Source organism: Typopeltis vanoorti, chromosome 4, assembly GCF_054136105.1.
Source record: "Typopeltis vanoorti isolate ZY-2024b chromosome 4, IOZ_Tvanoo_1.0, whole genome shotgun sequence".
Taxonomy (NCBI): Eukaryota; Metazoa; Arthropoda; class Arachnida; order Uropygi; family Thelyphonidae; genus Typopeltis; species Typopeltis vanoorti.
In genome coordinates, this window is record NC_143552.1 from 64,703,732 (window position 1) to 64,731,403 (window position 27,672).

At 37.8% G+C, this 27,672-nt stretch overlaps 1 protein-coding gene across 1 annotated transcript in view; it reads left to right on the forward strand.

The window, feature by feature from the left end:
• The window catches only part of LanA (laminin subunit alpha), a 1,191,635-nt gene that overhangs the window by 257,954 nt on the left and 906,009 nt on the right, over nucleotides 1-27,672 (forward strand). Inside the window, exon 12 of the mRNA XM_090391815.1 lies at nucleotides 4,962-5,120. Within this exon, the coding sequence (XP_090247941.1) occupies nucleotides 4,962-5,120 (159 nt within the window). The remainder of the gene's footprint in view (nucleotides 1-4,961; nucleotides 5,121-27,672) is intronic.

The window sequence follows — 27,672 nt, forward strand, 5'->3', positions numbered from 1 at the left end:
TTGTGGGATGAAGTGAGCTGTATGGGAGCGAGGGACTGCATTTGAGTGGTTATGGTGTGAGTCGCTTGGAGAGACTGCTGCTGGAAGGTAGAGAAGTGAATAGAGAGAATGAATCAGATCGAGAGGGGAGTGATGTGGAAGAGCAGGAGAGTAAGACAGGAGAGATTGAAGGAGTGGAAATGAATGTGGAAGTGAGTGGTATGAGTATAGAAAATGAGAGAATGGGTGTGCAAGAGGAGCAGGGAAACGGCGAGGCTCAGGGTGGACAGGGATACACACCGTGAGAAAGGTGGATGCTCCAAGAGGAGGTGAGAGAATGTGTAGGCAGGAAGGTAATGGGATGATCAGGGATCAAAAGGAAACAGATGGAATTGCAAAGGGTTCTAAAATGAAGAAGCAGAAAGGGAAATGGCCCCAGTCCAGCATGGAGAGATCACATCGAGTGAGTGGTATCAGTGGAACGAGCTGTAGATCCAGAAATGAGTTGTTGTGTTTGTATACCAATGCTAGAAGTATAAGAAACAAGGCGGATGAAATGGTTGCACTAATTGCGTCTGTGCACCCAGAGATTGTCGGAATAAGTGAGACATGGTTAGATGAGGATGACATCCTGACAGGAATAGAGATGGAAAGGTATGATGTGTTTCGTGAGGATAGAAGGGGTAAAAAGGGAGGGGGAGTGCTATTGATGATAGAGAAAGAGTTATGTCCATACAAGGTAGAGATGCAAGAGGGAAATGGGGCCAGTGGTTTTGAGGCAGTATGGTGTGAGATAGAGGTGAATAGAATCAAATACTTGGTGGGATGTTGTTATAGACCTGGTAATGTGGATGGTGGTGATAGTGAAATGTATAGTCAAATAAGCCGAGCAAATAAGAAAAGGGTGATCATTATGGGTGATTTTAATTATGGCAATATAGACTGGAATGACGAGATAGCAACTGGAAGTAAAGAAAATGAGTTACTTGAGTTTTTGAGGGATAACTACCTCAGACAGTATGTAACAGAGGGCACGAGAGGATTAAGGGTCTTGGATTTGGTCATCTCATCGGAGGATGTAATTATCAATGAGGTATCAAATCATCCACCAATTGGTGAAAGTGATCATGCGGTGATTACTTGGGTGGTTGCCAGCAGTGCAAGGACCCCTGTGAAAAAAGGGTATATGTGGAACTACAAGGGGGGTGATTATGAAGAGCTCAGGAGACAGCTTGCAGGTGTAGCATGGAATGAGGAGTTAGCTGGAAAAGAGATCAATGCAGCTTGGGGGATTTTCAAAAAATATTTAGTGGATGCAATGTCTAAATGTATACCACGGGTGAGAAGGTTAAATAAGTTAGGTGTGAGATGGATGAATAAAGAGATTAAGCATGCAATACAGAGAAAAAGGGCATTGTGGAGGCAGCATAAGAGAAGTGGAAGTAACCAATTTCATGAGTTCTACAAAGACCAGGCAAGGAGAGTGACTTGGTTGGTGAGAGTAGCTAAAGAGAGGTATGAACAGCAGTTAGCTAATGAAGCTAAAAAGAATCCTAGGGAGTTCTTTCGATATGTAGCCAGCAAAAGAAAGAATGATTATGGAAGGATGACATTGATTGGAGGAAATGGTATAAAGACAGCTGTTGCAGAATGTGTGGTGGAGATACTTAATGAGCAGTTCATAAAGATCTTTCAATCTTGTGAATGTGACTTCATGGACAGATTAAGAGCAGTTGATGATGGGGAGGAGAGACTGACTGTAAGTGAGCAAGAGGTGTTTGGGGAGTTGAGTAAACTAGATGTAAATAAGGCTGTGTGACTTGATAATATATCACCGCGTATTCTGAAGGAATGTGCCAGAGAGTTGACACCTGCCTTGACATATTTTTTTAATACGAGTCTTGCACTTGGTCAAGTCCCTAAAGAGTGGAAGGAGGGCAAGATTGTGCCACTTCATAAAGGAGGTGATCGAACTCAAGCATCAAACTATAGGCCTATCTGTGTGTCAGGTGTTGTGTTTATGTTGTTGGAGAAGCTTGTGAGAACTAGGATCCAGAGTTGGGTTGACAACAATGGTATAATCTTTGATGGACAGCATGAATTTGCTAAAGGGAGGTCGTGTTTTAGTAATCTACTTACTTATTACAATAAAATGACTGCTTCCTTGGACAGAGGATAAGGATACACAGTAATATACTTGGATTTTGCAAAAGCTTTTGATAGAGTACCTCATGATAAGTTGACAGTCAAACTAGAGCAGATGGGGTTGGATATTAGATTAGTGCATTGGATTGGAGACTGGCTATCTGATAGGTATCAACAAGTTGTGTATGGGGGTGCAATATCCAGGAAAAGGAAAGTCACTAGTGGAGTGCCTCAGGGATCTGTTTTAGGGCCATTACTATTTAACTTGTATATTAATGATATTGGCGAAGATTTGAATGGAGATATTCAGTTGTTTGGAGATGATTCAAAGTTGGGACGAACCATAAAGAGTAGTGAAGATGTTGTGGCCTTGCAAGAAGACTTGAATAAATTGAGTGATTGGGTAAGCAAATGGGGATGCGAGTTCAATGTTGCAAATGTAAGGTTTTAAAATTTGGAAAACAAAGATGGGATGCAGAATTTATGCTTTGTGAGAATATATTGTTGGAAGTAGAGGAAATAAGAGATCTGGGAGTGATAGTGGATAAGGATCTAAAATTTAGGGGACACATCGCCAAAATTGTGAAGACAACACAAAGACTTCTGGGAATGATGAGGAGGACACTGACGTGTAGAAGTAGGGAGATTCTTGTTCCATTGTATAAGGCTTTGATTAGGCCACACATGGACTATTGTGCCCAGATTTGGTCACCTGGTTTTCAGAAGGATGAAGAGATGTTGGAAAGGTTCCAAAGGCGACTGACTAAGGTAGTTTCTGACCTCTGGAATGTCGAGTATGAGGAAAGATTGAAAAGATGTAATTTGCAGAGTCTAGTGGAGAGAAGGAAGAGGGGAGATATGATAGAGACCTACAAGTTGGTAAGGGGTTGTTATAGGATCAATGGTGGAGAAGTTCTACAGAGAATAGTGGGAGATCAGGGGAGAACCAGAGGTCATACCTGGAAACTGTATAAAGAGGGTGTGAGTAGGGGAGTGAGAGGCAGGTTTTTTTCATGCAGAGTTGTGAATGATTGGAATGCCTTGCCTGAGAGTGTGGTGTCTGCAAGGAGTTTGAATGTGTTTAAGACCCGGTGTGATGAGATGTGTGTGAGATAAAAGGACCTCCTAGATGAGTCTTTGACTCCATGAGGTCTTGTTTAATAATAATAATAATAATAATAATAATAATACTGTATACTAAAATCATCCCCTGATGACTGATTTCTAGGTTTTCAGTTATGATATCCCGTCTTCAACGTGGATTTTCCACGTTGAAGATGGGATATCAGTTTCCAGTGTATTTTGGCTAGTGATATTCCATGATCTTAAGCTGAAGGTTGCACATCATGTATGCTAATTTTTCACTGCTCATTATTTATTTTTTAGAAATAGGATTTTATTTTTGTCGATTAAAATTTATATTTACAGTTTAATGTTTCATATTTAATGATTAAATATGAATGTTTAGTAACTCTCACTTGCAGATTTCAACAAATATTTAAAATTAAAAATAAGAACAAGTTTAGGATTAAATATAGATAGCAAATTTGAACCAAAAATGACATATCTGAAGACAAAAATAACACTAAAACAGTGGAAACAACAGTTTTTGTTATTATTACAGTTACTGAAATATGTCTTATGAATAACTGGCAGTTCATCACCAGCAGCACATGACTGAATTTTGTTATATATATATTATTTTAAATGCGACTTCCATTCGAGAAAGGTAAACCTGTAGTATATTAGTACTGTGGGTGGGTTAACCCTGCTCTACAGGCCAAACATGGAATATTTCATGTCACTTCAGGCCTTCACTTAGCATAGTATTGGTTCCTCATTAGGTAATGAATTTCATCTAACCTATGGCGGGATTCAAATCGACAAACTGTTGGTTGAAGAGTTAGGTTTACCATTCATATGACCAACTAGTCTAGCATTTTAATTTGATATTTTAATGTTATTCCCACCCCTGAAAAGTTATGAACATATAATACATGAATTTTGTGGGTGGGCTAAGGATTTTTTTTTATTTTTATTGATTTTTATATGTTTTGTATTTGTATTTATGTTTTACACAATTCAGAAATCTCTAGAAACCAAACAGAGACTTTCAATAATTGGGCATTGGCCTCACAGTGGGAGATGAAATTCATCTCTCACTTAAAACAATTACAAACATCCATATCTATGACACCATTCATACCTGCAGCCCATTGGTTAGAGAGTGGTATGCTAACCACTCAGCCTACCAGGCCAGCAATTGGACTACTCATAACATTAAAAATATCATTTTTAGATTCCATATTAACTCTATTTTGTAACATGATTATTTTAAATTGAAGATTGAATGATACACAGGATGTCCTCATGACATTGTTTGGAGTCACTTGATTATAAAGAATGTACACCTTCAAACATATTTGGCATGAAAAGAAGGCAATCTACAGTAAAGTATAATTTCATTACAAAGTGACTTTGTGTCCACCACTTAGGAATTGAGCCTATTTGTAGATTTAAATTCAGATTAATTGAATATATCATTATATGCTTATCTGATTAGAATTTCTGCTGACTCCTTAGCTAACTAGTGTTTTAATTACCTTTAGGGGATAGGTGATTTTTTATCCGCTAGTGAGACCACCAACTTACTTATTTGGATGCTTGAAGTGGCTTGAAAAGGTATTATCCTTAACCAATCCATAGTACAAATGTACTATCAATCTAAAAATCTTTGCTGGGTGGGATTAATCTATATGTGTGTGTGCGTGCATGCATGCAGACATGTGTAGGTTTTATATTTGTTGTGTTAATATTTGAACATCTCTTCCATTCAGGTTGTAACTGTTTCACGCCAGGAACTGTCGGAGGAGTCGGAGTTTGTGATGGTATGTCAGGTCAGTGCATGTGCAAACCGAATGTTGGGTCTCGCACCTGTCAAGAATGCAAAGATGGCACTTATTTACTTGAGGAAGACAATTTGTTTGGATGTATAGGTAAGAAAATATTACCATTTAAGATTGCAAAGAGCTGCACAGATTATTATCTTATTTCATAGATTTAGATATTTTAATTTTTCATTTAGCAAATTTCGTTTCATGGATTCTTTTAATAGTATTTACTTACCCATTTTAAAATGTTTTGAAAGGACAAGAAGAGAATTAGAACTGTGAGAAGAAATGGAATATACAGCAAGAGAAGAAGCAAAGAAGAATCTAAGTAAAGCAGGAAGAAAGAAAGATTGTAAATGGCTGTCAAAAGAAGAAAAAGGCAGAAGAAAAAAAAAAACTTTAGTGAAAAAAAGAAAGGGATAGACAGTTGAGTGTAGATTTCCAGAGACAGGCTTGGAAAGATAAACAAACAATGCAAAGAGATTGAAGAGAGCGACATTATCGGTAGAACAAGAGATCTGTTTTGAATGATAAATGGAGTTGCAGAGAAGTCTATCGCTAGATATATCTAAATAAGTAGTAAAAAGTAATTCAGGAATAAGTTTGAAGGAAGAAGAAGAAGTGAAAAAAAGATGGAAAGAATATGTGAAGGATTGCTCAAGAAAGATATTAATATTGAAGGAGAATCTGAAAGGAGAGAATTTGTTGAGGAACCATGATAATGAAAAGTGAAGTAATATCTACAATAGAACTGCTCCAAAATGAAAAATTCCTGGAGCTAATGGAGTGTCAGGAATTATTGAGAGCAGCTGTGGATGAAGGAGTAAATGTATTAACTGCAATTTATCTACCGGTTTGGAAGAAAATATGCTGGCCTAGAGATTGGAAAACATCAATATTCATACCAGTTCTGAAAAAATAAATAAAACCCCAGAAATTGTGGAAATTACTGAACCATCACCTTAATTTCACATACAAGTAAAGTTATTATTATTATTATTACCCCAAGACCTCATGGAGTCAGAGACTCATCTGGGAGGTCCTTTTGCTGAAAGTGATCCAAAAAAAGGCTGGAATCATATGTGAATAGAGAAATGCCAGCAGAAAACAGGCTTTAGGAGAGGTAGAGGAACTAGAGTCCAATAGTAAACATGAGATGGATTATTGTAAGAACAAGATAATATCAGAAGGAAGTATTCGTCTCTGTTACTGATTATAAGAAAGCATTTGATTGTGTGGATCATAACAGACTGTGGAATGTGATGAGATCAATGGAATACCTGAACATCTAATTCTCTTGATTAGAGATCATTATAACAACTCAGATGCCTCAGTAAAAACAGTCTTTGGTGAAAGATGGTATTTGAATGGGAAAAGGTGGTACAGCAGGGTTATATACTGTTGTCTTATCTTTTTAATATTTATAGTGAATATATTATGAGAATGGCCAACTTAGACAAAGACCCAATAGAAATTAAGATTGGTGACAGAAAAATAAATAAGTTAAAATATGCAGATGATACCATCCTCATAGCAGAAACTAAAGGAAGATCTGGAGCAGGTGATTCTGTTGGTTAAGAGGGAAAGCAAAAAATCCAGGGTTGATCTAAACATCAGCAAAACAAAAGTGATGGTTGCTGGCAATTTAGATGAATTTAAGATTGAGGGAGATAAAATAGAGGTGGTTGAAAGTTATGATTTACTACAGTCATCCAGATTAAGAAATGATAGTCGAAGTTATAATTAAAAGAAGAATAGCCATGGAAGAAAAAGCTGTGTTAACCTGATAAGAATTAGAGATGTTAGTAAGGTTATGAAAGTTAGAATTGTCAAAGCAATGCTATTTCCAGTAGTGATGTATGGCTGTGCCAGCTGGATTATTAAGAAGAAATTATAATAGATTTAGTTTAATCCTTTATCCCAGTGAGAGCAAACAAAGTTTGCGCCTGAAAATATCTTCAGGACTAAATATGGTGTTGTACTATCTTATCCAGTAAGTAGTGCAACACCAAGGCAACTCGTGGCAAAGGTGGAGCAAGCTACCAGGCACTTCTAACCCAGTATCTCCCATAATGCAAAACACATTTCCTCTGTGGATATGTATACTGTTATGCATTAAAGGGATTGGCCATCTACCCAGACTAGTTTCGACCTTTATTGAGGTCTCTTCAGTGGGAGCCAGGCCCAGAGCTGGAGATACCAGGCAGAAGCAGTAGCAAGTCATCTGTGCCTATGGGAGTTGCCAAAAGGTTTATCACCTTTTTTAAAAATTACTCTGGCTTTAGAGAAAGATGTTGAAAATTTATTTTTATTTATCACTAGGTTAGACTATAATAGATTTAGTTTAATCCTTTATCCCAGTGAGAGCAAACAAAGTTTGCGCCTGAAAATATCTTCAGGACTAAATATGGTGTTGTACTATCTTATCCAGTAAGTAGTGCAACACCAAGGCAACTCGTGGCAAAGGTGGAGCAAGCTACCAGGCACTTCTAACCCAGTATCTCCCATAATGCAAAACACATTTCCTATGTGGATATGTATACTGTTATGCATTAAAGGGATTGGCCATCTACCCAGACTAGTTTCGACCTTTATTGAGGTCTCTTCAGTGGGAGCCAGGCCCAGAGCTGGAGATACCAGGCAGAAGCAGTAGCAAGTCATCTGTGCCTATGGGAGTTGCCAAAAGGTTTATCACCTTTTTTAAAAATTACTCTGGCTTTAGAGAAAGATGTTGAAAATTTATTTTTATTTATCACTAGGTTAGACTATAATAGATTTAGTTTAATCCTTTATCCCAGTGAGAGCAAACAAAGTTTGCGCCTGAAAATATCTTCAGGACTAAATATGGTGTTGTACTATCTTATCCAGTAAGTAGTGCAACACCAAGGCAACTCGTGGCAAAGGTGGAGCAAGCTACCAGGCACTTCTAACCCAGTATCTCCCATAATGCAAAACACATTTCCTATGTGGATATGTATACTGTTATGCATTAAAGGGATTGGCCATCTACCCAGACTAGTTTCGACCTTTATTGAGGTCTCTTCAGTGGGAGCCAGGCCCAGAGCTGGAGATACCAGGCAGAAGCAGTAGCAAGTCATCTGTGCCTATGGGAGTTGCCAAAAGGTTTATCACCTTTTTTAAAAATTACTCTGGATTTAGAGAAAGATGTTGAAAATTTATTTTTATTTATCACTAGGTTAGACTATAATAGATTTAGTTTAATCCTTTATCCCAGTGAGAGCAAACAAATGTTGAAAGTTTATTTTCCACTTGGTTAGAGTATAATAAATTTAGTTTAATCCTTTATCCAAGTGTGAGCAAACAAAGTTTGCGCCTGAAAGTATCTTCAGGACTGGGTTAAGGTGGTACACACCAGGGCAACTCGTTGCAAAGGTGGAGCAAGCTACCAACACTCCTATCCTAGTATCTCCTATAATGCAAAACACATCTCCTTGCAGATATGTCTATTGTTATGCATTAAGGGAAGGGCCACTACCCAGACCGGTTTCGACCTTTATTGAGGTCTCTTCAGTGGGAGCCAGGCCCAAGTCAAGATATCAGGCAGAAGCATTTGCAGGTCATCTCCACCTATAGGAATTGCCAATTGGTGTGCCACTTCCTATTGGCAATTCCTATAGGTGGAGATGACCTGCAAATGCTTCTGCCTGATATCTTGACTTGGGCCTGGCTCCCACTGAAGAGACCTCAATAAAGGTCGAAACCGGTCTGGGTAGTGGCCCTTCCCTTAATGCATAACAATAGACATATCTGCAAGGAGATGTGTTTTGCATTATAGGAGATACTAGGATAGGAGTGTTGGTAGCTTGCTCCACCTTTGCAACGAGTTGCCCTGGTGTGTACCACCTTAACCCAGTCCTGAAGATACTTTCAGGCGCAAACTTTGTTTGCTCACACTTGGATAAAGGATTAAACTAAATTTATTATACTCTAACCAAGTGGAAAATAAACTTTCAACATCTTTCTCTAAATCCAGAGTAATTTATTAAAAAAGGGTGGCACACCAATTGGCAATTCCTATAGGTGGAGATGACCTGCAAATGCTTCTGCCTGATATCTTGACTTGGGCCTGGCTCCCACTGAAGAGACCTCAATAAAGGTCGAAACCGGTCTGGGTAGTGGCCCTTCCCTTAATGCATAACAATAGACATATCTGCAAGGAGATGTGTTTTGCATTATAGGAGATACTAGGATAGGAGTGTTGGTAGCTTGCTCCACCTTTGCAACGAGTTCCCCTGGTGTGTACCACCTTAACCCAGTCCTGAAGATACTTTCAGGCGCAAACTTTGTTTGCTCACACTTGGATAAAGGATTAAACTAAATTTATTATAGAGAGCAAACAAAGTTTGCGCCTGAAAATATCTTCAGGACTAAATATGGTGTTGTACTATCTTATCCAGTAAGTAGTGCAACACCAAGGCAACTCGTGGCAAAGGTGGAGCAAGCTACCAGGCACTTCTAACCCAGTATCTCCCATAATGCAAAACACATTTCCTATGTGGATATGTATACTGTTATGCATTAAAGGGATTGGCCATCTACCCAGACTAGTTTCGACCTTTATTGAGGTCTCTTCAGTGGGAGCCAGGCCCAGAGCTGGAGATACCAGGCAGAAGCAGTAGCAAGTCATCTGTGCCTATGGGAGTTGCCAAAAGGTTTATCACCTTTTTTAAAAATTACTCTGGATTTAGAGAAAGATGTTGAAAATTTATTTTTATTTATCACTAGGTTAGACTATAATAGATTTAGTTTAATCCTTTATCCCAGTGAGAGCAAACAAAGTTTGCGCCTGAAAATATCTTCAGGACTAAATATGGTGTTGTACTATCTTATCCGGTAAGTAGTGCAACACCAAGGCAACTCGTGGCAAAGGTGGAGCAAGCTACCAGGCACTTCTAACCCAGTATCTCCCATAATGCAAAACACATTTCCTATGTGGATATGTATACTGTTATGCATTAAAGGGATTGGCCATCTACCCAGACTAGTTTCGACCTTTATTGAGGTCTCTTCAGTGGGAGCCAGGCCCAGAGCTGGAGATACCAGGCAGAAGCAGTAGCAAGTCATCTGTGCCTATGGGAGTTGCCAAAAGGTTTATCACCTTTTTTAAAAATTACTCTGGATTTAGAGAAAGATGTTGAAAATTTATTTTTATTTATCACTAGGTTAGACTATAATAGATTTAGTTTAATCCTTTATCCCAGTGAGAGCAAACAAAGTTTGCGCCTGAAAATATCTTCAGGACTAAATATAAGATAGTATATAAGATAGGATAAGATAGTACAACACCATATTTAGTCCTGAAGATATTTTCAGGCGCAAACTTTGTTTGCTCTCACTGGGATAAAGGATTAAACTAAATCTATTATAGTCTAACCTAGTGATAAATAAAAATAAAAAAAAAAAAAAAAAAAAAAAAATATTAAGAAGAAAGACAGAAAGCAAATTGATTCATTTAAATTATGGACATGGAATAGACTATTAAGGATCCCACGGATTGAAAGAATAACTAATAAGAATGTTTTAGAGAGTATTAAGACAGGTCTTAGAGGCAATGATTGCTAGACAGAAGTTAATGCACTTTGGTTCATATTATGTGGTAGATGAATAATTGGAAAAGGCAGTTATATTGGGGAAGATTGAGACATGAGAAAGAAAGGAAGACCACAAAAGAGTTGAATGGACAAAATGAAAGGAACTTGCCAACTTAACTTGCAATTATTGAAAGAAAAGATGAGGCCAAGTAAGGTGGAGAGCCTTGTTCACAAGATTACTAAGAGTTGGAAATGACTGGATGGCACATAAAACTTACTCATTTTTAATAAATGTAAGTTTTATATGGTCTGTACTGCTGTACTTTGCAGAAACTTGTATCTTGAAGACAACATTGATAAAAAAAAAAAAAAAAAAAAAAAAAAAGAACTTGAAGCCTTTGAGATGTGGTTATATAGATGAATGTTAAAAACCCCATGGACAGCAAAACATCCAATCAAGAAATACTGGAAGAAATGGGAAAATCATTTCTTCTGGTTAAATCAGAAGAAATGAAAAATATAAGATACTTCAATTAATTATAAAAGGGAAGATAAATGGAAGAAGAGGACAAGGAAGATGAAGAAAATCTTGGCTGACAGACATCAGAAGTGGACTGGCTTCTGCTCTGAGGGACTATTCAGAGTGGCTGAGGATTACTCAAAATTTGCCAAGGTGGTCGCCGATAGGAGATAGCACTCGAAGAAGAAGAAGTTTTATATGTTTTATATAGGCTTACTTATTCATCCAAAACAAACCAGTTTTGAAAGAACATTATTAACTTGACTTAAAATACATTTTTACAGTATATTTTGTCATTTCTTCTGATTTAACTGGGAGACTCTTATTTTGAAGTTATTCTGATAAGTATATTTTTATCTTTTTCTTTTCTTTTCTTTCTTTTTTTTTTTTTTTTTTTTTGCAGATGTCAGTAATTATGATATGGAATAATTATTCATGTTTGAGTTTATTTCAAGATATTTATTTTTATACCAGTGTTCACATTGCTGTGTGAACATTATAACATTTATATTTTGATTCCATGATATGAATAAGAAAATTGACAGTTGAGTAAGATAAAAGAAGTAGCTATACCATGACACTGTTGTAATTTGCAAAGGTATATAACAGGGATATTGCATGAAAGAACTAGTAATGAGTTATTAAAGGTACTTTTTTTTTGTTTTGTTTTGTTTTGCAATATCAAAATGCAACGAAAGAAATATGTTAAATGAAGCAGATTAATAAGCAAATGATACTCTTTGGAATCATTATTCTAACAGATAAGCTTAGGCGTTGCTGGTTATTCATGACTTATTTTTCACGGTATTGACAACACCACAAACACTTTTATCAACAAGGATGTTTTATTAACGCTAATATTTCGCTGATTTTCAACTCAGCATCATCAGAGCACAACACACATGTAACACCTTTTTTTTTTTTTTTTTTTTTTTTTTTTTTCGTTAGAGGGCGCCAAAAATAGGACTTTAGATCTTTTGTCTTTCTGCAATTCTATTGTTTCACTCACTGTCGCGTTTACATGTGTGTTGTGCTCTGATGATGCTGAGTTGAAAATCAGCGAAATATTAGCGTTAATAAAACATCCTTGTTGATAAAAGTGTTTGTGGTGTTGTCAATACCGTGAAAAATAAGTCATGGATACTCTTTGGAGTTAAGTATAGCTTTGTGAAGGGCAGTCTTTCTTTAGTAATTCTCTAGTGCCATTTGTTTGGAAAGACCTGGATTCAAATTCCTTCTAGGATACAAAGAACCTTTACAAAAACCTTTCAGCTGAAGATGAAATAGCTGGTCTCATACAATGGTGGCAGGGGTTTTACTTTAGGACCTCAGGTTTTTCATCTCACAAAATGGACAAACCTGCCAGAAGAACATCTGAAATTAACACACATAATACGCTTGCTTCATGCCTTATTAATTTATTCACTTTCTCTAATAAATTGATAGTTGAGTAAGTTAAAAGAAATAGTTTCATATATTTTTTAAGGAAATTAACAATGTATTTGTTAATAAATAAAGTTATTTACTTATTATGCTATATATTGCCAAAGTCAAATTGGTATCATCAGGGAAAAATACATTTGTATTAGACATGTGCATGCAGGCACACTTCAGTAACACAAAGATGAAGAGAGACACAAGAGACAAGTCCTGCAATTATGCCACCTATTGGCTTCGATTATGAGTTCTTGGTCATTGGGCTGACTGTCTGTGGATGAGGGTTTCCAATATGAGGGGGGGGTCTGTATAACCATATTTATTTAGGTTGGGATAGTTGGTAAGAGCTGCAGATGATTTCAGGAAAATCCTCTCAAACTTGAAGTTACTTTGGTGGAGTAAGGTGTCTTTTTTTCAAAGGATTCAGTGCTGTGTATTCAGAGCATGTCTGCTAATCCGGAGTGGCTGTAGTGAAATTGGATGTAATCTTGATGCTCTGTTTGTCCATAATAAGAAAGGTGGCTGCAGAGTACCTGGTAAACTCCAGATAAATCCAGAGATTGTAACTGATCATTGGGGGAATGGATAAGGGTTGCTAGCTTTTTTGTGTGCTTTATAGGTAGTCACAGAATTCTGCTTTTTTTTATAAAAAACCTTTGGCACCTTTTCTGAGACACCATGGGTAAGGGATGGTGATAGATTTTGCTGTAATCTATGTTTGGGAGGGGTGGAGTGTGTGTGTGTGTGTGTGTGTGTTAAAATTCTTTGTATTTGGTGGGAGACGTGGTATTTGGCCATGGGCCAAAAAAAAGTGTTTTATGTGGGTGAGCTCTGTGTTGAATGCACTGTTGTCGGAGCAAATTAATTTTGCCAGATGCACTGAGATTTTTATAGTCCCAAATTGTTTGAAAGCGGGGGGGGGGGGGGTGATGTAATTGTTGACAGATCTATCTATGTGTATGGGTTTTCTGAAGACTGTGAAGGTCAGAGATTTGTTTGGTTGACTTGTAATTAGGGTGCAGACTATTGTTACTTTCTATTTCTGTCATAAATTGGATCCTTGGATGTTGGCTGTTTAGAAAGGAAAGGAAGGTGTGTAAGGTGTACCGGCCATGTGGCCAAATTACAAACACATTGTCCACACAGTGGGCTATTTTGTTTGGCAAAGAAAATTCTACAAACAAATCATGGGTACTGCCATGCTAACTTTTTCATGGAGATATTTGCAAAGAATGCCCTAAATTCCCCCTTCCTCCCCAAGCACCCACTATTTTTTAAATTTTTTTTTTATTATTATTATTATTATTATTCAGGCCTCCATGGAGTCAAAGGACTCATCGTGGGAGGTCCTTCCTAAGAACATAAAGTCTATCATACCACTCCTTAAACTCATTGACCGTTCTCACTCTCACCACTCCATCAGGCAATGCATTCCACAGTTCAACCACCCTCCACACAAAGAAACCACTCCTCACCCTCTTGCTCACAGTTTCCTTTCGTAACTTCCTGGGATGGCCTCTTGTCATCACTCCTTCCTGCTGTTCAACCAAGCAAAAGAACTCCCCAGTGTCAACCCTGTAACCACCTCTCAACAGTTTAAAAGTCTCAATCATATCACCTCTCCTTCTTCTATCCACCAAACTCTGCAGTCCACATTCCCTCAGCCGATCCTCATAACTATCCTTGTACAGTCCTGAAACTATCTTTGTCATCCATCTTTGTATCCTTTCCACAGTTAATTTATCCCCTTCAAATCCTGGAGGCCAAATCTGAGAACAATAGTCTAAGTGTGGTCTGATCAGAGACTTATACAACAGAATGATAACCCTTTTATCTCTGCAGGTCAGTGTCCTTCTCATAATTGCAGCAATCCTCTGTGTTACCTTCACCACCTTTGCAATATGTTCCCTACATTTCAGGTTTCTATCAATCATCAACCCCAGATCTCTTGTCTCCCCTACTTCCTCCAGTATAACTCCTCCCATAGAGAATGCAGCATCCCATCGATGTTTCCCAAACCTCAAGACCTTACATTTTGCTGCATTAAACTGACAGTCACCCCCATTCATTTGTCCATCCCTCTAGCTTATTCAAATCCTCTTGCAGGGCTACCACATGTGCTCTATTACTAATAATCCTTCCCAGCTTCACATCATCTGCAAACAACTGAATATTTCCTTGCAATCCACTGGCAATGTCATTGATATAAAGGTTAAACAATATAGGTCCTAGTACTGAGCCCAGTAGGACCCCACTTGTAACCCTCTGCCTCCTTGAAACTGCTCCAACACAACTCTCTAATACCTATCAGACAGCCAATCCTGAATCCAGTTGACCAATCTGACATCCAGACGCTGTGCTGCAACTTAAATATCAGCTTATCATGTGGCACCCTGTCAAATGCCTTTGCTAAGTCTAAGAAAATTGCAGTATATGCCTTTCCCTCATCTAATGTTCTTGTAACTTTATTATAAAAGGCTAGCATATTGCTAAAACAAGAGCGCCCCTTCACAAATCCATGTTGACTCTCATAGATAATATTACCCTCATCTGCCAGGTGTGCTTTATACGGTCCCTCACTACTTTCTCCAAGATCTTAACAACTACTGATGACACACAGACTGGTCTATAATTAGACACTTCCAGTCTGTTACCACCCTTATGCAATGGCACTATCTTACCTTCCTTCCATTCCCTGGGCACCTTTGCTGAAGCCAGACTTTCATTGAAAAGCCAGGTTAAAGGCACTGTCTGTTCCCTAGCACATTCTCTCAAAACTCGAGATGAAATATCATCCCATCCCAAAGCTTTACTAACATCCAGAGTACTCAGTATCTGAAACACACTCTGATCCTGTACCTCTAAACCTCAAACCAGTCCTATCCCTCTAGCATTAAAACTGACTCCTCTAGGATGAAATACTCCAATAAAGTGTTCATTGAACAATTCCACTATGTTCTCTGCATCAGTCACTCTATTCCCATTTTTATCCCACAATATCATTCTTCCACAGTCATTTCCTCCTCCTACTGGCCACATAGCTAAAAAATTCCCTTGGATTTTCCTTAGATCTAAGGGCCAATCTTTTTGCATATTCCAGTTTCACCTTCCTTACCATACTAGTCACTCTTCTGGCCTGTGTCTTATATTCTTCATGCATCTTCTCTTCATCTGTCTCCTTATATCTCTTCCATAGCCTCTTTTTTTGCTTGCAATTCCTGTTTAATATTGTTTGTCATCCACTTTACTCCAAATTGTGTCCTCTTGTTCACTCGTGGTATACAACTTACCATTGCTGCTAACAAATATTCTTTCATAATTTCCCATGTACTAATGATATCCCAGCCTTCCAATTCCTCCCTCTACGAAACTTTCCCAAGTTGACGTCTAAGACTATTATAATCACCTGCTTTATAATTCCACATATGTTCCCGTCTCTTTCATACTCCTGCATGTCTATTCATTTTCCAAGTCAAAACCATATGGTCACTCTCTCCAACTGGTGGGAGAAATGGCATCTCAGTTATTATGAGCTCTTCTGATGCTGTAACCAAATCCAAAATGCTTGAACCTCTGGTTCCCTCTGTCACATGTTGCCTAAGACATTTGTCTCTCAAGAATTCTAGAAATTTCATTCTCTTATTGCTACATGCATCTTCCTCTCTCCAATTTATACTACTGTAGGTAAAATCTCCCATAACAATCATTCTTCTTGCACTTGCCAAACTTAACTGTCTTAACATCTCCTGGTCCCCATCCTCTGTGCTCCTGAGTCTGTAGCAACACCCCACTAAATATCCTGTCTTGCCTACCTCTACCTCACACCATATGCTTTCAAAATCATTAATGTCACTGCTTTTCAAAGCCTCCACTCTTAGAGGACATAGGTCATCACTTATTATAAGCAGTACCCCACCACCATGCTTTCCCCTCCTATCCTGACGAAAAATGCTGTACCGAGTGACTTCTATTCCTGTTATTATATCCCCTTCTGTCAACCACGGCTCAGTGATCCCAATAACATTTGGTCAGACTGATGCTATCTGTGCCAACAATTCCTCTCCCTTATTCCAGATACTCCTGACATTAGTATAAAGCATATAAATGCCTGGCTATGCTATGTGGATTGGGTGTTTGCAGTCTTCCATGTGGCCAGGACACCTTACACACACTTTCCTTTCCTTTTTGAACTCTCCCTAATATGGGAAACCCTCATCTGCAGTCAGCGTGCCCAACAACCAAGATCTCCCATCCAAAGCCAATAGGTGGCATAATTGTAGCACTAGTCTCCTGTATCTCTCTGGTTTCTTCATCTTTGTTACTGAAGTGTGCCTGCATGCAAATGTCTAATACAAGTGTATTTTCCCCCTGATGATGCCAATTTGACTTCGGCAAGATATAGGATAATAAGTAAATAACTTTATTTATTAACAAATACGTTGTTAAATTTTTAAAAATATATACAATGCTAGAGAATCAACACATAAGTCTAAACACTAGGGAAAAAAAGAAATAACTATACTATGTTGTTTTATAGCTGTATTATGACACTGCTCTATACTTTGCAAAAGCATCCAGGGATGTTACATAAAACTTAAGTTTATAAATTATAGCAACTGGAGATGGATATCCTACTGCTGATGTGGATAAGGGTGATGGGTAATGAACAGGTATCAAAGAATAGTATATGGTGGAGTAAAATCAAGGGACAAAGATAGGTGACCTTGGGATTCTGTTGCTTAAATCATTCATTAATGATATATTTAATATTCAATCTTTAAAGGTATACCTATGGCATGATTATAAATATTAAAATTTATTATTTTTAATGAAACTTTAATGAAATGAAAGTGCAGATATTTTGGACTGAAAATAACAGTACGAAAATAATAAAGAAAATAATTGCATGTTTCTACATACTTCATCAGTATGTAGAAACACACAATCCAAGGAACCGGCTTACAAAGTACATACAGCAGTTGGTGGTTTACCAATTAAAAACTATTGCTGCATCCGCTCAACAGCCAAAAGGCTTTGGGTTCGAATCCCACTGTGGGCATGGATGTTTGTGATTGTCTGTGAAAATACTAATGGTGATGGTTGGCGGTAGATAACGTTGGTGTAGATGATGAAGGTAGTTGCAGTTACTGGAGTGGTGGAGACAGAGAGTTGTAGAGTAGGTGCCCTCCCTCGATGAGTCTTTGGACTCACTGGAGGTGTTACATAATAAATAATATTATTAAAAATATTACTAAACAGCTGTTTTTGATGGTTACATAAGATAAGAATCTCCCAAACTTTTGGGAGAGAGAGACAATTGTTCTGATTCAGATTTAGCTGATGTAGAAGGGCTTCACAACTTTCTTTGAAAAGGCGCTCATGTTTAAACCTGAATCTATGGAGAAGATGAGCTTTATCCCACTGTATATTGTGTTTAGTGTCAATACTATGTTGTGCCAGACCAGACTTTTGAGGTTTCATGTATTAACTGCCTACACGGGACAATCTAGATCATTGATCAAGAATTACACACATTTTCTTGAAAAAATCAAGGATATTCAAATACAAGAGTTGGATTTTTTAGTCAGCTTTGACATTGTTTCCCTTTTTACCAGCATTCCATTATCTGACACTGTTAATTACTATATGATGATTACCCTTCTGATATTGCAAAGATTTTTTGATTTGTTATACAATCAAAATATTTCAGCTGGAAAAACATGATCTATAGACAAGTTGAAGGTACTCCCATGGGTAACCCTCCGTCTCTACCTTTGGCAAACTATTTTTTGAACCATCTAGAAGATTCCTTGTTCTCATCCATTCATCCCCAACTGTCTCATTGGTTTCACTATTTGGCCTCATTCTGAAAACGAACTTACCACTTTCATACAACAGATAAATAGCATTCATCCATGCATTCATTTCTACACGGAAAAAGAAAAGTCTGGTAGTTTACCATTCTTGGACATCTGCCTTACACTCACAGGTAAGGAATGGGTGCTTAAGGGTCAAAGCTATATAACTGAGAGGAGACCTCCACATAACTTTTAAAGGAATGCGGAGAACTGACCAGGGCTTCTGACCTAATATCCCATTCTCACCTTCTTGCGGTGCACCCTGTTGGGTAGCTACCTGGATATTGAACGAATGAGGATGGGCTGGCAATTTGGAATTTAGCTGACCAAATTGTATTCTTATTGATTAAAACCAAAATATAAAATGATGGTACAACATAACAGAATTTTCATGCCGGCTAGGGCATAGCTCGGTTAAACAAGGCCCCTGTTGTTTTTGCCAGGGAACAAGGGCAAACAGCAGAAAGTCAGCTACTGGAACAAATCCTAAAACGCACCCCAACTCAACATCACCAGAGCTCAAGATAGGTACTATCAATATAAGAAGCCTGAATGTCAAAAAAATGGAGCTAGCTGAGGAATTGGATAAGTACCAGATCGACATAATAGGGGTGACTGAAACAAAAAAGACAAAAACTGGTGAGATCTTTCTGAGCAATAAATACAATATGTTATATTCAGGCAATGACAATCAAGAAAAGAAGGAGTAGCCATAGTAATCAACAAATATCAGAATGGGAACTGGACAATGAGACTTATTTGTGCCTATGGTCCCACAGAAGGGTTTTCTACTAAAGTAGAAGCGGAGGAATTTTTTGAGGCTTTAGAGAAAGCAACTGACACAATGAAAAAGGAAACGTTGGTCCTTGTTGGGGATCTAAATAGCAGAGTAGGAAATAATTGTCAGAAATATAAAAATATTTTGGGAAAATTTGGAGAAAAGAGCAAAGCTAATAATAATGGCAAATGCCTGTTGGATTTTTTCTCAGGACATGGACTGGTTATTACTAACGCAATGTTCCAACATAAAAACGTACACAAATTCACATGGAGAGAAGAGGCAAGGAATAAGAAAAGTCTCATTGATGTGATTTTTGATAGATATTTTCTCCCTCGTGCAGGACACCAGAGTGTACAGAGGATTTGAAATTGGAAGTGCTCAAATTAATTTTGACGGTATATATCAGAACACAGAATTATAAGTAAATAATTATTTATTGACTTATTGCTGATATTTCGCTGGTGACCAGCATCTTCAGAGCACAAAAACACACAGTTTGTCACAGTACACGAGACTACAATAACATGGTGTAACAAAGGGACTAATTTAAAAAAATTGTAGCAACAACACCAAGGCTGAAAAGTCCTAATTAGGCACCCTCTACCTAAAAAAAAAAAAAAAAAAAAAAAAAAAAAAAAAAAAAAAAATCCAGAGAGAGAAAGAAAGCAGATACTAGTTATGTCTTAAGATGATTGTCTCCCAAATCTTAGGAAAATGTATACAGACATATTTGTTGAGATTTGGAGTTATGTTTCAGGGCTTCTCTCTGACTTGTAAGAGAGAACAATCTCTCTGACTTGTAAAAGCTTCTGTGCAGTACTGTTGTTTTCTTCCTGTTGATCCCGTGTGCAGAGGTATCCAAAGCATGGTCTGCTAGGCCCGACTTACCATAGTGCCAGATGTATCTTTTATGTTCATTGATGCGGATGTCCACAGTTCTTCCTGTTTGACCGTAGTAGGCTTGATCACACGAGTAGGGTACTTCGTAGACTCCTGGATGTGATAAAGGAGGGATGCTGTCCTTGGGTGAACGGATGAGAGTTGCTAATTTGACACACGTCTGATTACAGTGCATAGTTGATGTTTATCGAGAATTCTAGATATCTTTTCCGATGTCCCTTTAATGTATGGGATTGTGACTGTTTTGTTGTAGTTCTCTGTGGTGAATAGTGGGAGGGGTTTCTTAGGAACATTTAGTATTTTGTTTATCTTATGGGGATTATAGCCATTGGCTAAGAAGGTGTGGCATAAGTGAGCCAGTTCAGCAGCAAGAGCATTGTCATTGGAACAGATTGCTCTCGCTCTGTGGGTTAGCGTTTTTAAGATACTATACTGCATCTTACCATTGAGAAGGGTGAGTGTTTGTGTAAATATCTCCCTGTATGTGTGGATTTTCTAAAAACTGAGAATTATAAGGAACCATCTGGAAGATGTGTGATTAGTGTATCCAGGAAGAGCAGACAGTTATTAGTTTCCAGTTCCATTCTAAAGTGAATTTGTGGATGTTGGCTATTTAAATGCATGAAGAATGTATCCAATGTGCCTGGGCCATGTGGCCAAATACCAAGCACATCATCAATATAGTGTAGCCAAAGTGTTGGTTTGAGAGTTGCTGTTCATAGTTAGTTTTTCTAGGTGTTCTATGTAGAAATTGGCTAAGGGGGGGGGGAGAAAGTGCGGAGCCCATAGCTGTCCCATCTAATTGTTTGTATATTTTACCTTTCCATGTGAAATATCCTCCATGTATTGTGAATTTAAATAGTTCAAATATATCAGGGGGAAAATGTGACTTAAGCAGATTAAGGGTTTCAATTAGTGATACATTTGTGAACAGTGAGGTGATATTAAAGCTCACCATTAAGTCTAAGCTTTTTAAGGTATGGTGTTCTAAAATACTTTTTAAATGGCAGAAGTTTTGACAAAGGAGGGAGAATTGTTTGTGAGAGTGGCTAGTAGCTTAGCTAAATGTCCAGCCAGTTTGTATGTGGGACTATTTATACTATCTACAATAGGGCATAAGGGTGTACCTTGTTGTGAATTTTTGGTGCTCTATAAATCCTGGGTGTTTTAACATGGAAGGGCTTCTGTTTGTTTACTTTTTCTTTAGGCCAGGAAGTGACTTTTTTCATTAATTTACACACCTTATTCTTTTGTGTGTTGGTGGGATTGTGTACTGATAATCTGGTTATTATTATAATTTTGCCTACCTAAAAAGTATTTTAGAACACCATACCTTAAAAAGTTCAGACTTAATGGTGACCTTTGATATCACCTCACTATTCACAAATGTTTGCCTAATTAGAACTTTTGTCTTTGTGTTGTTGCTACAATTTTTTTAAACTAGTCCCTTTGTTACACCATTTTGTTATAGTTTTGCATACTGTGACATACTGTGTTTTTGTGCTCTAAATAAATAATTATTTACTTATAATTCTGTGTTCTGATATATACAGGCAGCCCTCGGTTTACACCTCAGTTCTGTTCCTGAAAAAACGGGTGTAAACTGAATCAGCACAAAACGAACCCAATTTTCATTGGAGGTACAAAGTTATGTTCCGTGCAGTCAAAAAATATGCACATGAAGTATGTGTAACATTATTATATTTAAAGCTTTGATAATACATAATATATATTCATTAGAATAAAATTATTAATAACAAAAACAAAATAAAATTAAATACAAAAAATATGAAACTTCAAAAAGATATTACATATTTCTATGTTGAAGTTCCTGGTTTTCAATCACCTGCATTTTTTTTCATTTTGATTTTCTTTATCTTTTTTTAAGGAGTTCAGTTTAAGGTCGAATAGTGCCATTACACTCCTTTTTAAGTTCTCACTCCGTTCCCAATCGCGGTCCATTTCGCTGAATTCATCAGTCAATGTCTCTATGCTTGCAAGGATACGCTGTAAACCGGCTGTTTTTATATCTCTCAGAGGACCTTGTTCATTTTCTTTCTCCTCCTTTGGATGTGATGTTGACTTAATTGTTTGGCTAATTCTTTTAAGTCTTCATTGGAAAGCAGTTTATCATGGTTCTCTAAGACTTCTGTCACATCTTCAGCTGGAATATTGTCCAATCCCACATCTTGTGCGAGCTTGGTAATATCTTCACTAACATTCTCCTCTTGCTCTAATTCCTTGAAGTCGTGCCTAAATGCTGGAATAGGTTTTCACCATGCTCCTTTTAAACACTTTGCTGACACGTCGTTCCAAGCTGCCTCGATGTTGTTAATGCCCTTCAAAATATCGAATGACTGCCAATAGTCCTTAATAGTTTTTTTTTTTACTGAAGTGTCCAAGACTCTTACCATTTCCATAAATGTTATACGGAGGTAATAGGCTTTGAAGATTGATATAATCCCCTTATCCATTGATTGCAAAAGCAATGTTGTGTTTGGGGGCATGTAAACAACCTTGACATCCAATGGTGTTCTTACTTCAGCAAGGTTTTGACGATGTCCAGGGGCATTATCCAAGAGAAGCACTGCCTTGACAAAAATAATTTGTGTACCAATCTATAAAAACATCTTGTGTAACCCAAGCTTTCTCGTTCCATTTCCAATAGACTGGCAACATGGCTTTTAGACCCTTGAGGGCACATGGTGTCTGTGAATACTACACCAACATTGGTTTAAGCTTCAGAGTTCCGGAGACATTTGCACCCAACAAAAGCATAAGTTTATCTTTTGCAGCTTTAAAACCTGGAGCAGAACATTCTTCACGGGGAATGAAGATGCGGGATAGAGCCTAGTCTCATCAACATTAAAAAAGAGATCAGGAGGATAACTTCCTTGTTCTACACAGTCTCGAAATTCTTTAGGAAAAGCAGCTGCTGCCGCAACAACTACACTTGCCGCCTCACCACATAATTTGACACTGTGACTTAAATCTTATGAACCAACCTTTACTTCCTAAAAATGTTTCTTTGCCTCCATCTGTCTTTTTAAGATCCTCAAAAATTGATTTTGCTTTCTCAGTTATAACAGCCTGCGTCAGAGGAATGTTTTTCTGATTCAAGTCATCCACTCATAATAATAATAATTTTTCAATTTTTTCATGAAGTTTACCCCCTGCTATAACGTACGTTTTAAATTTAGTGCTGCCGTAGATTGTTGCACAGACTGTTTTATTCTATCTGCATTTTTCATAATTGTAGTAACAATTGATGGAGGTAAGTTCATACTGCTACAGACATTAGCACATGTCTGCCCCTCTTCCATTCTTCGAATCATCTTCATCTGCTTTTCAAGTGTGATTGATTTCTGTGCCTTCTTAACACCAAGTTCTGCTAATTTTTCTGCACTTCTATTATCAGACATGGTATGTAATTACGTACTTTATCAATTTAAATACATATGTAAGTAAAAAAAACTAAATAGAACAATTAGGTAGATTGAACATTAAAACTTGGTTTGATACATATACGTCGTAGTAGCTCAGTAAACACTCAAACACTATAGTGCCTGCCAGAATCGTTTCTCAGTCAACCACACTACAGTAAGAAAGCACGTGCATGCAACTGGCGTTATTGTGAATTGGCATAAATTGAACCAGCATAAACTGAGGGCTGCCTGTACTGTCAAAATTCAACAACATATATGACGAACACATAAGCCTTTTACACAGAAGTGCTATAAGTTTTCAAAAAAACTCTGAAAGTTTTAAAGCAAATAAAGGTTGAGCAACTCTCTGATGTGAACTATAGACTAAAATGCAAACATTATTCAAGAAAAATGAAAGAGTTTGATAACAGTAACCAAACCTTGGATATTCAGTGTCAAGCCCTAAAGAAAACACTGATTCATTCAGTCAGAGAGGCATTTGATGAGGTTGTCTGTAAGGATAGAAAAATCAGAACTCCATGCTGGACACATGAAGTTAAAGAGGCAGTAAAAGAAAAGAAGAAAGCATATCAAAAGTTCCTGACAAATAAGTCAGCTTGTGCTCTTAGAGAATACAGAGACAAATGTAAGAAAGCTAAACACTGTGTAAAACTAGCTAAACAAAAGTCATGGGAAGACTTTAGTAAGAACATAGAAAATAAATATCAAGAAGGTGGCAAGATTTGAAGGTTGTAGAAATGGAGGAAAGAGTGCTGTAAAAGGAATTAGTGATGATAAAAGTGACACGAAAATGGGAGAAAAAGATATCCTTGAAGTATGGAGTAATTAATTCGAAAAATTGCTAAATGAAACAAACAGTGATGACAGCACAGTGATATAAAAACACTGAACAGGCATGTAGTTAGGAATACATATCCAAACTTTTGAAGTCGAAAAAAGCCATCAAAAAGCCTGAAAGGTGGAAAGGCAGCAGGAGTAGACGATATTCGACTAGAAATGCTCAAGTATGGAGGTATAAAAGTCTTACAGTAGCTGCACTACATAGTTCAAAATGCCTGAACAGAGGGACGAATTCTGGATGATTGGCACAGAGCTCTCATAGTACCCATATATAAAAAGAGAAATAAAACTGAATGTGAGAATTACAGAGGTATTTCTCTTCTGAGTGTTCCTGGTAAGATATATGCAAGTATATTTGAGAAACAGTTGAGAAGGATTGTGGAAGAGAAGCTTGGTGAAGAACAAGCTGGATTCATGCCAAACAGAGGCTGTCAGGATCAGATTTTCACTTTACAACAAATAGTTGAGAAATCATGGGTGATTTTTAATTGGTGAATAGTCCGTTTTTTTTTCCTGTTTTTCTACGTTTTTGAGTGCTAAATCGTTTCTCTGAATACGAGTGTACTTCAGTGGTTGTTTTTTGGACGTTAGTTGCTGTCGCGATATAATATATTTTTTTACCTTCGGAATCAAATGCATAACGGTGGAAGACAAAACAAAGCTAAGTTTTCATTACTGTATTTAGTTATATTTCATTTTATTTAGTGTACTTAAATGTTTTGTTTTGCTTGTAATTGTTTGTACGTTTTTTTCTATTTATTTAACGGAATTTATTAATTGAATAATTAATGATTAGCTACTCGGCAGTAAGGAATGATAATGGATTCAGCAGCAGTCGCAAGTGGCGTATCGCCAAGTCCTCCGCCATTTAAGAACTCAATTATTAGCAATATCATAAGGGACTTTGTGGCATGCAGTACTTGCGGCATGTATGCGTCTTGGGAATTAGATATGTGGCTTGTGAAAGAGAGCGGAGAGCGTATATGCGCAAAATGCAGGCAGTTGGAGGAAATAAGTGCATTAGAAATATCGATATCCGACTTTGTTGCTCCAGGAACTGTGGAATGAATGTAGGAAGACAAGTAGTGTGATAGGAGAGAATAAAAAAAAGATATATATGAATCAGAAAATAATAGTTGATACTGTGGAAGTGTGAGTGACTGTGAAAGTTTAGGAGATGGTTTTGTTTGGGAGAATGAATTTAGATTGAGAGTGACTGACCTGCAGAGGAAGATAGACGAGCTGAAAGAGGAGGTGGAATATCTTGTGAATGAGATCAGAAGTATGAAAGATAAGATTAGGAGAATGGAAGAGATAAATGCAAGGAGAATCAGAGTAGGAGAGCGAGAGAATTTAGGGAGTATGAGTGAGAGGTATGGGGGTGCTAGAAGAGGAGAGAATGGAAACAGTAGAAGAGAAGAAATGAGAGAGAGGTATAGGAATTCTAGCAGACGAGAGGATGGAAACAGTAGGAGAGACGGAATGAGAGAGGGATATGGAAGTGCTGGAAGTGAAGAAAATGGAAACAGTAGGAGAGAGAGAGAGAGAATGAGAGAGATATATGGGAGTGCTAGAAGTGGAGAGAATGGAAACAGTAGGAGAGAGAGGTATGGGAATGCTAGAAGAGAGAATAGCAGTAGAGGAGAGGGAATGAGAGAGAGACCTATGGCAATGAAAGAAGAGGAGAGAATGGAAACAATAGGAGAGGGGGAATGGTAAGAGGTATAATGTATGGTGACTAAATGATCCGTGGTGTTCAAGATAGGATGCATGAGGAGTGTTTGCCAGGAGGAACAATAGAAAGGGTGGCTATGGCAATTAAGAGAGGTGAAAGGGTCGATGAGATGATTGTGATGGTAGCAACGAATGACTTGAGTGGTAATGTAAGTCGGGCAGCGAGAGATATGAGGTTTTTGCTTGAGACTGTACGGAAGAAGACAGAGAGAGGAAAAATAGTGTGTGTGTGTGTGTTGCCTAGGTATGATAATGATGAGCTGAGTGGAAGAGCAGTGATATTGAATGGCATAATAGCAAGAATGTGTGACAAGAGAGGACTGATATATGTGGATGCTTGGAGTGTGTTTGAGGAAAGAGAGGAATTGTATGCGAGAGACTGTTTGCATTTGAATGAGGAAGGACGTAGGCATCTGGAGAGATTGCTGTTCTGAAAGAGTCAGTGTGTCCCAGGGAGGATGATAGCAGGGGTGGCTTCTTTTGGGAATGGATACTTGGGAGAAGGGAGACGATGTCAGGTAAAACTGAGCCCAGTGGAGTCTAGAAGGGATAATGCTGGGTATAGAAACAATGGCATTTATATGCTTTATACTAATGCCAGGAGTATCCAGAATAAGGGAGAGGAATTGGCGGCGGAGATAGTATCGGCCTGGCCAAAAATTATTGGAATCACTGAGACATGGTTGACAGAAGGGGATATATAATAACAGGAATAGAAGTCGCTGGGTATAGCATTTTTCGTCAGGATAGGAGGGGAAAGCGTGGTGGTGGGGTACTGCTCATGATAAGTGATGATCTATGTCCTCTAAGAGTGGAGGCTTTGGAAGGAAGTGAGACAAATGATTTTGAGAGCATATAGTGTGAGGTAGAGGTAGGCAAGGTAGGATATTTAGTGGGGTGTTGCTACAGACCCAGGAGCACAGAGGATGAGGACCAGGAGATGTTTAGACAGTTAAGTTTGGCAAGTGCAAGAAGAATGATTGTTATGGGAGATTTTACCTACAGTAGTATAAATTGGAGAGAGGAAGATACATGTAGCAATAGTGGAATGGAATTTCTAGAATTCTTGAGGGATAAATATCTTAGGCAACATGTAACAGAGGGAACAAGAGGTTCAAGAGTTTTAGATTTGGTTATAGCATCAGGAGAGTTGATAATAACTGAGATGACATCTCTCCCACCAGTTGGAGAGAGTGACCATATGGTTTTGACTTGGAAAATGAATAGACATGCAGGAGTATCAAAGAGACAGGAACTTATGTGGAATTAAAATGCAGGTGATTATAATAGTCTTAGACGTCAACTTCAGGAAGTTTCATGGAGGGAGGAATTGGAAGGCTGGGATATGGTTAGTGCGTGGGAAATTGTGAAAGAATATTTGTTAGCAGCAATGGTAAGTTGTATACCATGAGTGAAGAAGAGGACACAATCTGGAGTAAAGTGGATGACAAACAATATTAAACAGGAATTGATTGGCCGTAAGATTCAAAGAAAATCCTAGGGAATTTTTTAGCTATGTGGCTAGTAGGAGAAGGAAATGACTGTGGAAGAATGATATTGTGGGATAAAAATGGGAATAGAGTGACTGA